This window comes from Peromyscus eremicus, chromosome 2, assembly GCF_949786415.1.
Source record: "Peromyscus eremicus chromosome 2, PerEre_H2_v1, whole genome shotgun sequence".
Classification (NCBI taxonomy): Eukaryota; Metazoa; Chordata; class Mammalia; order Rodentia; family Cricetidae; genus Peromyscus; species Peromyscus eremicus.
In genome coordinates, this window is record NC_081417.1 from 139,216,549 (window position 1) to 139,231,440 (window position 14,892).

Below are 14,892 nucleotides of genomic sequence, written 5' to 3' on the forward strand. Positions count from 1 at the left end.
AGAGAAAGGAGAACAGACCTGATGCTGACCCACAGCCCAGTCCAGCCAACCCAGAGATTCCCAAACAAGAACTAAAAACTTCTGGAAAGTCTCTGAGTCATTGAAGTACTCGTTGTCACAGCAAACCCAAACTTATGTGTTAATTTTTTGGTCTAATCTCTATATGCCTCAGTTTCCCCATCAATAGCATGTACCATAAAGGTGGTTGAGAAGGTTAAACTAGTGCAGGAGAAGCCTTCGGGAAAGGCTTGGCATTATCATGCAGTAAAGACTCTTACGTGACATCTGGTATCATCGTGTGATAAGTCAGTGATGGGCCAGAAAATAACGGTGATGACCGCTAGGCAAGGATGAAGGAGCTTTCTGACCTAAAGACCTTACGGAGCCAAGGCGTAGAAGGGAAGAACCTACTTACCTGTCTGGAGTAGCACCCCAGTGGGGGGTGCACGGGTTGCTGGTAGGGCATCCTTGTTGACCGCTGTGGGTACAGGCCCTAAGGAGAAAGAGAGAGGTTCCTGATGCTAGGCAAGAGTCCCTAGCCTGGGTGTGGAAGCTGCTCAGCGTCCGACCCACAGGCCTAAATCTACATCCTGGGTTGACTTCCTCCCATCCCCCAGCTGACCGACTCCATGAAGTTGCCTAGAGCTGACGGGACCTGGCTGGGGCCAACACAGCCCAGGCCACACGGGAAGGCCCTTTTCAACAGACTCCAAAGCCTAATTGAGTGTTCAGGAATGTTTAGGAGAGAGTGTCAAAGACTGACAGTCTCTCAGAGGCTGACTTGTGTCCCTGAGACAGCTACCTCACCTCTCTGAGGGTATTTCCTTTATTTTCACAGGTGTGTGGGGCCAGGCCTGCAAAGCCTGTGGGAATGGCCCCATTGTCACTGTCGCTATCTGCCACCCACATACACATGGGTGGAGACCAGAGGAGGACCTCCTGTGTCATTTCTCGGGTGTTGCCCACCTTGTTGTTGTTGTTGTTGTTTTTGTTTGGTTTTCATTTTTGTTTTTAAGATAAGGTTTCTTACTGGCCTGAGGCTTACCACGTAGACTATGGCGTCTGGCCCATTAAGCCCCAAAGATCCTCCTGTCTCCGCCTCCCCAGTACTAGGCTCACAACTGTGCCTCACCATGCTCAGCTTTTTTATTTCAGCTCAGGTGGATGAAGCCCAGGTCCTCAAGCTTGCCAGGCAAGCACTTAATGGAAGGACTGAGCTGTCTCCTCAGCCATCACCTTTTCTACCTTTTCCTAAGCCAATTCTCACCTAAGATGTGAGGTGTCCTATACATCTGGGTGCCAGCCCTGTTAAATCCCATGTTCAAGTATATCTGCATGTGTAGGGGCCTGGGTCTTGCCAGCTGTGATTCTGTGTACAGATGTGCAGCTATGCCCTCTGCATGCTCATTTGGGTTTCTGTGAGGGGGCCTCTGTGTATCTGTAGCTCATGGTGAGGGTAAGCAGGAGGATAAATAAAGGAATGCCAGCAAAGAGCTGAGAAAGCACCTGGGCACATAGTAAGGACTCTGTAAATGTTACATCTGTCCATCATCCCCCACTGGCCCTTCCCTCTAGGATCTCTGGCAGCTTAGCCCAAGGGGATGGGAAATTTTACTTACAGCTCTAAGGGTGGGGCCTGGGATATCATGTGTTCATAGAGACACAAAACTCATACCTCTAGCAGAAATATTACAAAGGGTGGGCCAATCCATGACCCCTCCAACTGTCCACCTAGTCATTATCTACATCACAAGGGTGCCCCACCCTAGCCCTTTGGGTCCCCACATGGGGACCAGAAGAGCTGTGAATGTAGCCTAACATAAAATGATAAGCTTACTTAAAACATTATCCTAAGATTGTTTTGCAACTCCTTTGTAATGATAGAATGATTCTAAGTCATGAACGTCTTGTCACAACGTCATGTAAAGTAAACACATTTGCTCTTGTAACCCATGGGCCATGGGTTGTACACCCCTAACTTTAATGTGTGGCTCTAGGCAACTCTTCTTCATCCAGTGTGGCCAGAGATGCTAAAAAGCTGGACACTCTGCACCTAGCATAATGCTCAAAGCCCAATGCACCTCTCAGCCCAGGACATCTTTCCAGAGCATCCTTCATCCCACAGTGCTGTCTCTGTTCTGGATTTGTGTCAGTCACCAAAATGGTGATAGTGAGTGGACACCATGCTTCTGATGACGTCCTTTGCTCCTCATGAAGGGCTCCAGGATCTCTGATGGGGAGTTACCCCAGAAGCCTCCCAGCTCTTCCTGTTCCAGCTTCCAAGTCTCTGAGAATCACACATCCCATCCGAGAGCCCTGCAGTTCCTCTGTCACTAAGCACTGACACTTGAGACCTTCCTTCCTGTTTTGGCCCCTCCGACTTCCACCCGTCCTTGCCTGAAGCCAGTCCCTGAACCACCCCTCCCCACCTTGTGCCCTGTTGCTTAAAGTTCTGCAACCGGTTCGGCCAGCCAGCCCACTCCCTACCACCCCATCCTGGTATGGACCTGGCCAGAGAAGTCCTGCCAAAGGGATGACCTTGTTCATTCCTGGCCCTCGCTGAGTCGCAAGGCCTCTGGGCAGGTTGCTAAGGGCCCTTCTGCTGCTGCTTCCTTTCTACTCCATTGACAAGCTTAACTGCCACTCCTTCCAGGACTGCAAACACCAGGCAGCATCCACCACCACCACCTGTTCTGCACTAGGCCACACTGGGGCCAATGGAGGGCACACAGCTGGCCAGCCCTGTCCCCTCCCTGTAAGAGATGTTGCCTCGTTCATTAGTATGAGAAAGACTGCCTGACTCTAGGGACCTTTGCAGTTGTCAGAATTGCAGCTTTGGAAAATCGTGAGCGAGTAGGGGCGAATAAGCATTCACTCCTCTTCGCTTGAGGCCACGGCCTTTCCCCACATGGCTTCCCTTCTTCATCTGAGGATGCTCATGCTCCGTGTTAGGAACCTTGTCTTCCTATCCCTGAGTCTCTCTACCATGGCGCTCTGAGTAAATTGGATTTGGGGACCTCATCTTTATTCCTTCAGCCCTGTGTGGAACCGACCGTGATAGACTAGTCCCCTGTTCTCTCTGCCCCCTCAAGGTCTACTGAAATCCCTGACCCCCTTTTCTTGGAGGGCCTTAACTGAATATTAATGCAATGAACATCTGTGTCACACTGGGGATTTTAAGAGTCCTTCCCCGTGCTTGGGCTCAATTAATCCTTATAATCAAATCGGTCTCTGTGGCTGCTGTAATTATGATAAGCCTGGCTCTCCTCCAGACAAACTGGGGAAGTTAAGGAACTTGCCCAAGGCCACACAGGGCAGATGCTGCAGAGCCCTCTCACCCATCTTCTGGTTTCCAGATTTGCCCTCTCTCTGCTGTATCTTCCTGACCAGTTGTCTCAAAGCAAGCACTAGGAGCTTGTGAGACACTATGAGAAGGCAGAGATGCTGTCTTTGGCCACCATCTGGGAGGGTCAGCTCCTTCATGGCCAATTTCAATTGGGCCCACTCACTGCCTGAATTGTCTCACAGAATCTAGTAGGTCCTCCCAGCCAGGCCAGGGCATCACATTTTTGCAGAAGTGGATGGATGAATAGATAGATGGATGGATGGATAGATGGATGGATGGATGGATGGATGGATGGATGGATGGATGGATGGATGAGTAGATGGATAGATGAGTGGATGGATGGATGAGTGGATTATGGATGTATGGATGGATGGATGTATGGATGGATGGATGGAAGGGTGGGTGGGTGGGTGGTGGATGAGTAGATGGATGGGTGGATGGATGAGTGGATGGATGTATGGATAGATGGATGGATGTATGAATGGATGGATGGATGGATGGATGGATGGATGGATGGATGGATGGATGGGTAAAGATAAGTAGACAAATGGTAGATGAATGGATGGATAGGAATATGGATGAGTAGTCAAGTGGACAGAGAGATGGATACATAAAGCAGAAAGACCAAAATAAGCAGCAGTCAGAGAATGCTTCAGAATGAGCCTGGGGATACAGCTCCCTAACGCACTAGACTGAGCTGAACTTCCAATGCATGTTATAGAAAAATCTATCTTTTGATCTACAAGAAAGTACTCTCTGCTTCTAGAAACGTGCCATCCAGAGGTGCTGACTCAGTTTCCCTCCTTCTGTAGGAAAGTCACAGTCAGCCATACAATATGAGTACCTGTGTCTCTGAAGACACAGGACAGGCTTTATGCTCAGAAAAATATATCCAAACCTTATTCACTTGAAAAAGCCAAGTCAGTGGAGCATCGATCGCAGTGCAGCCTGACACTGTGATCTTGGTGCATGTGTTCAGCAAGAATGACTTCCCATCATAGGAAAGCATGCAGTTGTTTTTGGTTTTGAGGTCGAGTGTATCCCCTCATCTTTGATTTGCTCCTGAACTTGCACTGGACTCCAAGCCTCTTCATCACCTTTGAGTGCCCTCTCCTAGTGCAATGCTCAGCCTGAAGTAAGCCCATAGCAGAGGTCTTTAAGATTACTTAAGAAAAATGAATAAATAAATAAAAATGAGTCGGCCAATGAGTAGGTGAATAAATGAATGGGGATTAGGCAAGCCTCAAATTGCAAGGGGCTAAGAATGCCAGTGAAGGAAGCCATGAATTAATGACCCAGATGCTTCTCTCGAGACTGTGTGAAGAAGTTATTACTAATGTGAAGATGATGCCCTGTGATTTCCCCTGGATGATCTCCACCTCGTCCTGGGTGGGGTGGGGAAGTGCAGATTCATTCTTCCTGAAAAACTTGAGAACAAAATAGAGACTTGTCCTTTGCTTAGCTCCTTTAAGATGGAGATGTAGGGGGCATCAGCTAAGGGAGTCCTTAGAGTAGAGAGGCTCCCCGCCTACCTAGGATGTCTAAGCCATACACTTCTTGCTCTGTGGTAAACAGAGAAAGGACACTGGCTCCGAGCCGAAGGAACATGGAGGAGGACAAGTTAAGTGTGACACAAATTTCTTCTCCATTTCCAGACCTGGCTTCCTGGAGGAACTATGGGACATGACGGAGAAGAGCCAGGAGTGGGAACTGAAGCTGGGGAAATCTTGGATGCTGAGCGCCTCTCCTGAAAACACAGAGCGCTACCTAAGGGGACTGTTAAGTTATTGGATCGGACAAAGGCTTAAACTAGAGTGGACATTTATTTGATTCTTTCTTCCTTCTACCAAGTGGGCCACGGCTCTTAAGGGATATTAAGTTAAGTGGACAAAATGAAGAAACTACATTTTCCCTGCATAAATAAGCTCCGTGCACAAAATTTCAAACCCTGCTACAAATTCTCCCCTATCCCTTTGTGTGGCACTTCTAACTCCCTTTCAGACGGGATCCCAAGATCATGTGTACATGCATGGTATGCATGTGTGTGAGCACATAAGTGTGTGTGTGTGTGTGTGTGTGTGTGTGTGTGTGTGTGTGTGTGTACCAAGTGGTGAGTCATTATGGTTACAAGGAAAATAGCAGCAGAGGTTCACAGGTGGACATTGTACACTCTTGTTCTCATGTGACCTATGGTTAGGGATGACGTTCAAGGGGAGTCCCAAGGCTCTTGGTGCAGCAGGCTCCATTGGGGAGCTGGAGCCACCGACTTACCTGATACTGAGGGAAGGTAGAGTGGCTGGAGAACACGGGTGGAGGTGGACAGTTCAGATTGAGCCAGAGAGGCTGGTTCAGGGTGGTCGAGGTCAAGGCTGTGGTGAAACGTGGGGCAAAAACATTCCCAGCATACTTAATGTTGTTCTTGTCCGGCACCGTTGTCGGTGGGTTAACTGAAAGGCACAGCATGGGAGAGTAGCTCAGTGCCTGCAGCAGGGAGAGGCTGGATGCCTTCTGTACTATAACCACCCGGGACGCATACTCTCAGGGACACGTCCTTTAAACTCCAATAGGGTCCTTCCAAGTCCGGGAGGTTTCTAACTCCAGGCAACCATCATTAGTGCACCGCTTGCTCATTTGGAAGGAATGGCTTCTCTCTCCATCACTCACTGGTAAATGAGGCTGGTGAGCAAGGTATGCAAGAAACCACCTTGCTAACGCTGTGTTTCACCTACATGCAAAGCTGAATTCCAGCTTTATACAAACAAATGCAAACCTGTGGCAAAGGGTTTCCCTCTAATGATTAAAACCACCCCAGCCAGGGCTGGATACTGAGCAACACTAGAAACTTTGTGCAGGCTGTTGTCTCTATATAGCAATGACTTCCTAAATATTTTAAAGATTAATTTTCATTTTCCTTTATGTGTATGTATATGTCCTGTGTGTAAAGAGGACATGTGTCAGACCCCTGAAGTTTGTGAGTCATCCAAAGTGGGTGTTGGGGACGGAACTCTGGTCCTTTGGAAGAGCAATAAGCACCCTTAACCACTGAGCCATCTCTCTAGCTCTCAATGATTTCCTGAGCATTTAAAAACATGAAATAGTTCAGTGTGGGCTAACTTAATACTGAGTTCTAAAGCATGAGGTTAGGTTTAATTGTTACTGTGAATGATTACTGGATTCTTCATTTCTACAGAGACATCCATGGACAATGGAATCAGAAATAAGGCCCTCCAGGGCATCCTTTTTTGTTTATTTGTTTGTGTTTGGAAAGGGGTTTTGACTTTATGACTGAAGCAGTTGTAGGCAAGCAAAGGAGAGGAAGCCAGGCCAGGCTGTGGATAATCTCAAGGTGGAAATAATACAAAGCATGGATTTCTCTGTGGCCTGGGCAAACTGAGAAGCTGTAATATATCTCAGGTTGGGGCTATGGACCACATCAGTTGTTGTTTGTGCCTGTGGAATCTCTGAAAACCAATTACATTCCTCTAGCAATTGGATTCCCATAGGGGATGCTGGGAGAAAATCATTTCCTCCATTTTATGGAGTTAAAAATCCTGACACCCAAGGGAAAACAGTGACTTGGCCATGGACAGAATGAGGTACCCCTGCCTAGATCTATGATAGTTTCTGAGTACCCACCCAGGGAAGGTTCACTTACATTTCAGATCCAGCCCATCCATATCCACTTTGCTTCGAAGCCTCAGCTGCCCACCAGGGTTCTTAGTGGCCCCAAAAATCTCATAAAGCAGGTTCTTCTCAGCCGGCCACATGGGCTTCTTGGTTGGCAGGGTCACTGAGATGGTGCCCATTGCATCACTGTGACCCTCCTCACCACAGGTGTCCTTCCGGCTCTGGGGCCACTGGCTGAGAAAGAGACTCTCTCGACCTTTGGTCAGCTCTTTGGTACCAGGGGTTCGTTCTACAGAAAGAGTAAACTGAGTCAAAGCCTCTGAGAAGCAAATACTTTTTGTGGATTATTTTCTTGCAGCCCATAGCTCCTACTGAGGTCCAGGCCATACTAGGGACTGTGTTTCAGTCAGGTGCATCCCCAGGCTCATGCAGAAGTCTCCTCTGATTGCTGCCCCTTCTGACCTCCCTGTCTTATACAGCCATCTCTCCATCCACCTGTCTACTGATCCATCTGCCCATTAATCCATTCACCCACCTAACTCAGCCATCCATCCTTATCCATCCATCTTTCTATTCACTCATCAGTCCATTCATTTGTTCATTGGTTTATCCAGCCAGCCACTTATTCTTTTATTCATCTATCTGTTCATCTACCTATCCATTCATTCATCCACTCATCTATCTATCCACCCATCCATTCATCTATCCATTTGTTTTTCCATTCACCTGTCCATCTACCCATGTCTTTTTCTTTTTTTCTTCGTATACATGGCCTCACTGTGCAGCCCTGGTTGACCCACTATGTAGACCAGGGCCTTAAGGTCACAGGGACCTGCTTGTCTCTGTCTCTTGAGTGCTGAAATTAAAGGTGTGCACCACTATGGCTGGCCATTCATTTTCATTCTTCCTTTCCTCCCTCCCTTCTCTTCTTCTTTCTTCCACCACTTTCCCCTCCCTCTCTTACTTCTTTCTTTCCATCTGTAGTGCCAGGCTAAGGATATGAGGTAGCATGGATGTGGTTTGGTCATGAGGGATCACATGGCTTAGGGAAGGAGACACACAGTTGGGCCATGCTGCTTAGTCCCTTATCATGAACTTCACCTCTGCTGTGATTCCCACAGGCAATTCAGCTCTCCCAACAGCACCAGGCCTTGCCCGGAGTACTGGGGACAAAGTGATGAGTCAGAGCCAGGCTGCCTTACAGGAGCTCACACAAGGAAGAGGGAGATGTGCCCAGAAATAGCTCCAGGACAAGGCAGATGGGCACCATGAGGTGACGAAGACACAGAATGAGAGAAGACACTGGCTGGGATCTTGTCTGTCGGAGAGGATCCTTCAACCAAGAAAGAAAGGTTTAGCAAGACCCTCATTGGGGCCATCAGGAAGGTGTCACAGGCCTGAGAAACTACAGACAAATACCAGGGACAAAGTGAGTCATCATAAATGACTGGAATGTACAGAAGGGACTCAACGGGTGTCAGACTCAGGTCTGACTGCACACACACCGAGCATCCGTCCCTTGCAGAAGGGCATTCTGACACCTGACACTCGTGACATCTCTGCAGAGCTCTCGCCCACATTTCCCTCAGCTTTGTCATGCTTTCTTCAAAAACGGAGTGTTTGCATGTGGTGCAGTGAATGGAAAACGGTCTAAGAAAGAATTGCATTCTTACTGAAAACACACAGAATTTCTTGTCATTATTCCCTAGACCACACGCTGTAACCACCGTTTACACAGCGTTTACACTGGATCAGGCACCATCAGCAATCAATAGATGTTTACAGTGTGCAGGAGGGAGTGGGTAGGTGGTATGCCATTGTGCATAAGGCTCTTGAGCATCTATGGATTGGGTGTTTGAGGGGCTCCTGGGACCAAGAACTAGAGAGACAGCTTTATAAATGTGTATACACTTAAGTTATATTATATGTTATATAATATATATACATATACCCACATGTGTATACACATAAGTTATATTATATATTATATAATAAATACACATACTCATATGTGTATACACATAAGTTATCTATTGTATAATATATACAAATACTCACATGTGTATACACATGTTATTATATATTATATAATGCATACATATACTCACATGGGGACATAATTATTATTAAGGTATTTCTCTGTTAGAAGCAGAAAGTGGGCTTTGCCTTCTGCCCTTCACTCCTTTCCTCAGACTGGCTGTCTCTGAAAGCCTCTGCAGAGCTTGGCTAAGAAGCCCATGTGCAGGGGGATGGCTCTGAGCTGCTCTGGACAGGCTGCCGGCACCTGGGAGCTCTGGTACTAGCTGGATCTGAGGCCCTGTGCTTCATTTGTTACCTATGGCAGTGGTCGTGATCCCACCATATCATGGACCCCCTGCAATCCAGCCCAGCAGCCTCGAGAGCCTCCGCATGGACCTGGACCTTACCTTCCTAGCAAAGGAAAGCACTGCTCTAGCCAGGGCCAATTTAGGAGACGGTGACAGTTTTAGCAGAACATGTCCCCAGAGTCTCTTCCAGGAGTTCCTCGGGTTGCTGAGTTTAGCCCCCAGCTAGAATGCTGAAATAACATACCCACTAATAATAGTCATTTCCCCCAGAGACTGGCATATTTGCAGCCTCTCGCACATCTACAGTCCGTCCCTTGAACATCTGCAAGACCCCTCTGACATCTGGACTCTCTCTCTCTCTCTCTCTCTCTCTCTCTCTCTCTCTCTCTCTCTCTGGTATGCACACATACATACCTATCTCACCCCCTGCCTCATCACTATACAAACACACAGGATAAACACACTCACCAATCTACATGATCTACATGCAGGCATCCTCAGACCTGCCGCCCCTGTGCTTTCCCTGAGGAATGCACTCACCCTACGCAAAGCTCCCTCTGGCACACCTTGCCCACAGGTTTGTGCACAAAGGCACTTTCTGAGTGTGGGGAGGGGAAATGGACAAGATACCTCTAATCTTCAGCCCCTTCAGCAAGGAACATGAGGAGTACCTCTAGAAGGAGAGGGTGAGTATTTCCCTCCATGTGGGGTGGGAGGGTGGGTTCAAGCCCCTCCCATCCACGGCCCTCATTCCAAAGCCTTGTGACTCCTCCAGGCCTGCTGGACACTGAGTCCAGCTTGTCATCTCAGCTCTGATTTCCCGGGGTCCCACAAGTGCTCCAGAATGTAGAACGCTCTGGAAGGTCACCTTGTTCTTGTTTCTCAAAGGGGTGGATTTGAGGCCTCCCCACGCAGCCACTGTCAGTTAACTATGACACTTCAGCCTGGGGGTGACCTTTCTTTCGGTCGGCATGAGTAGAATCTATTCTCCTAGTAACTGGGGACTTCGGGCAAATGGCTCTGCCGTCGGAACATACACAATGCAGAAGAAACCCAGGGAGGAGTCAGGAGCACTGGGAGGGGGCTGAGTTTCCTGGGAAGACTGTGGAGTCCTCATTCAGTTGTTGGAAATATACTTAGCTAAGCCTCTAGAGTCCCAGAGAACAAATCCCAGGACCAACAGTTGGAACCATGCCTGGATAACTTAAACCCTAGAGAGAGTGGACCAGTCCTGATGACCAGGGTGGGTGCCTCCACCAGAGGTTAAGTATCCACAGCTGCCAATCAATTTTCTCTTCTAGCCTAGACCCCAGGCTGGGATCTTTCCTTATAAGGTAAGTACTTCCTCCAGCGTGCTCTGGGTACCTAGTAAAGTCAGAAATTATACCTTTTCCAGGGCCCAGCAGGTAGTGAAATGCTTGTCACAGCAGCCTGAGAGCATAGGTTTGGATTCCCAGTTTCTATATAAAAAGCTGCACGTGGTGATGCCTGTCTGTAATCCTAGTGCTGAGGAGGCAGCCAAGATCTCTGGAACCCACTGGCCGGCCAGCTACTCTAGCTGAATCAGTGGGCTATGTGTTAGGTGAGTAGAAGACCCTATCTCAAGAAGTAAGATGGAGAGCCACAGAAGAAGTCACCTGATACCTCTGGCCTCCAGACATGCACGTGTGTATGTATCACACACACACACACACACACACACACACACACACACACTCACACACACATACACCTAGAGACACTGTGCTGTTTTGCTTTGGGCCAGGATGCACCATGGCCTTGATCAGCTTTCCTCATCCCTGAAACTCCCCTTATTTCCTTGCTCCCCGTCCCACTCACCAATCCAATGGTGGCCCTCAAGAGCAGGGTCAGCCTCAGTCTTGGAGCAGATCTTGGCAAACACTGGGAGCTGCCTTTTCGGAGGACAGAACTCAGAGAGCTTGTCAGCGGGTGCAGAAGGGGGTGGTGGCGGCAGCAGCAGGAATGGGCCCAGCCCCATGGGCTCCCGGGGTCCGGAGCCATTGAACATGCTATTCTGCAGGAAATCCTTAATGACCTTGGTCTCTTCCAGCACCATCTTGTTATCAGGGGCCTTGGACATTTCCGTAGACTTCAGTGGGAACTGGGCCAGGAGCTTGCTGATCTCTGAATTAGAGGCACCCAGGCTATGGCTCTTGTCTTTGGATCCCTTGACACTCTTGACCTTGGCGGCATGCAGGATGCCCGTGACTGTAGACATGGCCGAATCACAGTCCTGTCTGCTACTGATGATGGGCATGGACAGCTTCTGCTCCTGAAGCTTGTCACCAGCCGTTATAGGGGATCCTGGGTATTCAGTGCTGTCTGTCCCCAGAGGAGGCACAAGAAAGCAAGAAGCCAGCTCTCGGGTCCCCTGGGAAGTGACAAGAGGTGTCGCCAGCTCCCCGGAGCTCTCCTGGACCAAGATGAGATGTTCTTTGGTGAGACTCAAGAACTCCTGTTCCACCAGCAGGGAGATCTCATCCTTGCCACTGCTCAGCTCCAGAGCTCTGCAAAAGGTTCAAAGACACGGTGGACTTAGTGCAGCAGGAGGCAGGCCTCAGGGAAAGAAGGTGGGTTCACAGCCTTTTGAAAACGTGTTTCCTAATGAGATAAACCTGTTGCTTTCTTGAGAGGGAAAAATGGGCCAGGCGGACACAAAGCCAACATCACCCACTAGGCTATAGTGCTGAAGATGTCTGTCCCCTCCTCCTCAGGCCCCAAAGCAACAAACAGCAAAGAGATGGTTCACTGGGAAATTTGCCCAGCAACAAAGGGGCTGGCTGTGACTAAGCAGTTCAATGAATAAAACCTAGAGCCTGAAGAAGTCTCCAGGAATACAATACAGCCTCTTGGAGGACGGCAGAGTGTACAGTAAGGCTCACACCTCCCTCTGTCACTTCCAATCTGTGTGACCCTGAGCAAGTTGGTCAGCATCTCAGATACTCTGATATCCTTGTGTGATTCCCAGGAATATCACAGAGGGGTGTTTTTAACAGTGCAGACACCCTGTCACAAGGGTCATACACCTGTCAGCTCTTAATGTCTGCATAGCTCAGGCTCATAGTCTGACCGGACCCTGAATCCTGGATTCCACAGTGTGACCATCTGGATATCTGTATCTACCCTTGCTGGCATGGTCTCTGACAGGGTCATGGCATCTGAATTGGAATATTATTGTGGATGACAGCAGCACTTGGTTGGACCTTGAACCGGTTCATAAAGTTCTCCCTGCCCCCTGTCCCCTATCCCCCTGTCCCTGATCACCATTAATGATCTAGACTCCAACAGCCTGATGGTGCTTGGTGAGCCAATGAAATCCTAGCTCCTGGTTACTGGTTCTCCTCAGGTGAGGGAGAAGGTGATAAGCCTGCCCTCCCAACTACCCAGCAGCAACCTTGGTGAGGAGGAACCTTCCTCCACTGCATTCCCAGGGGAGCCAGGGTCCCCCAGTTTAGATGTACCTGCTATGCATACATGAGAGGGTTCCTGGGAGGGGTAGATAGCATTGCCTGTGCCTGGAACGTTCTGGAAACTTGCTCAGCAGCCTCTCATGGCACACAGAGAGGAAAGATGGTTAAGAGGCAGAGGGAAAACGTGGAAGGGATGCATGAGTGGGACTCAGCTGCGGCAACTTCACCGTGGGTAAACCAGAGTCACTTTGTGTGAACCTGTCTGTCTGACAACCCACTACCCAGAGGACACAAGAAATACCCAAAACAGTGTTCAGGGGATGTCCCTGCTTTCCTGGTAGTGCTGTTGGCTTATGAACACACACACATATGCGCTCTCTCTCTCTCTCTCTCTCTCTCTCTCTCTCTCTCTCTCTCTCTCTCTCTCTCTCTCACACACACACACACACACACACACACACCTTGATGCACACAGATGTGCACAGAAACAGGTGGGCTCACACTTCACTCAGAAGCAGGGGGGCAGAGCCTCCCTTTGACAGTCCACAGGGGAAGGCCCACTTCCTGCTCTCAATTTCTCTTTCCTTCACACTCTCCTCTCCCTCTCCCTGGCCCTCTCGAATACCCCCTTCCCTTTGCCTCCTTCCCATGTCTAGACTTAGGGCTATAAATAGGCCCTACTCTCACCGCCATGCCCCTGGAACAATCAGAGTAAAGAGGATGCCCCAAGTTTCAGTTCCTCCTCCTCCTCCTCCTCCTTTCAAGGAACCCGGTGAGTCTCAAGTCCTAGGAACCAGTCACTTGAAGGACCAGTTTTTGCTTTCCCTACCCCCCACGACTGCCTTGCAAAGCCAAACGCCAATAGCTTTTATGAATTAGCCTCACCCCAAGGATGCTTATTTTTTAACACTGTGAGCAGGGCATTGTGGGCACATAAACAACAAACAAAAGCAGCCCTTATCTCTCAGATCAGAGCTGCATGCCAAATATGTACAGATCAATTATGTCTAGGGTTTCTTTTAAAACTAACCCAGCTGAAGGAGGAAGAATGGTGGGAAGGGGGCACAACAGTCAAGGTCCTTCATAGGCTGTACATGCCAATCACAGGGAAAGCTGGAAGCAGAACCCTGGGGCCGTCACCCTAGTCGGTCTGCTGGTGTCTGTATTTGGTTTCTCAGTTACACACACACACATACAGAGTCGCCACTGAACCTTCAAAAGTGCCAAGTGGCAGGAAAGCAGCTGCTTTTTTCCCAGTGTGTGTGTGTGTGTGTGTGTGTGTGTGTGTGTGTGTGTGTGTGTGTTTATATGTGGGAAATTAATGTGTGCTAGTATACGTGTTGAAGCCAGAGGTCAACTTCAGTTATCTTCCTCAGGGACATTGCTCACAGGGTCTCTCACTGACCTCGAGTTCATCAACCAGTTGGCCAGTAAGCCCCAGTAATCCTCCAGTCTCGATCCCTAGAAATGGGATTACAAGTACATACCACCATGTTGCCATTTTCATATGGGTTCTGAGAATTGAATTTCGGCTCTCACACTTCAAGGTGAGTACTTGAATGACTTAGTCATCCCTTAAGTCCTCCACAAAAACACCTTCTAAGACCTTGAGGTCTCTGTATCAAAAGACCCCAGTCGTGGTCCCTACTTGACTTCCAAATGATACTCCCATCATTCCCAGCCTGGAAGGCAGGTGATGGGAAAGAACCAGTGGGTGTTGAGTGGGAATTCCTGTGCTGCCCCTTAGCGCCTGTATAAGCCTTGATTTCTCGTACCTGTCAAGTTAAGGCCACACTCTTTTCTCAGGGTTAGACTGTGAAGATATTGTAAAGTAGGTAAGTTAGGCAAGGGCTTAGTGCAAGCCTGGTACATAGCAAGCCAGACTATCCTGTTTTTATCAGTGGTTAGATCTGTAAAAAAGGCACCCCAGCCCACCTTTACACAGTCTGCCATCACCACCAGACTGCTGTGGGCACCGAGAACAATTCAATCCCAGCTCATTCAGCTCATTCCCCTCTGGATACTCTGCCAAGGCCAAAGGGGTTGTTAAAAAGTTAGAAGAAAACACTGTACCTAAAATAGAGGTGACCACTCTGGTTGTGAGCTCTCCAGGTACCTGCCACAAAGGCTACTCGAGGCATCATTGATTATGAATGTACCA

The 14,892-nt window shown here is 48.8% G+C and overlaps 1 protein-coding gene across 1 annotated transcript in view; it reads right to left on the reverse strand.

The window, feature by feature from the left end:
• Positions 1–14,892, reverse strand: part of C2H1orf94 (chromosome 2 C1orf94 homolog) — a 43,342-nt gene that overhangs the window by 11,711 nt on the left and 16,739 nt on the right. The window contains exons 2-5 of the mRNA XM_059254991.1: positions 11,140–11,828; positions 7,002–7,262; positions 5,618–5,793; positions 416–493 (exon numbers count right to left, since the gene is read on the reverse strand). Coding sequence (XP_059110974.1) covers positions 416–493; positions 5,618–5,793; positions 7,002–7,262; positions 11,140–11,828 — 1,204 coding nt within the window. The remainder of the gene's footprint in view (positions 1–415; positions 494–5,617; positions 5,794–7,001; positions 7,263–11,139; positions 11,829–14,892) is intronic.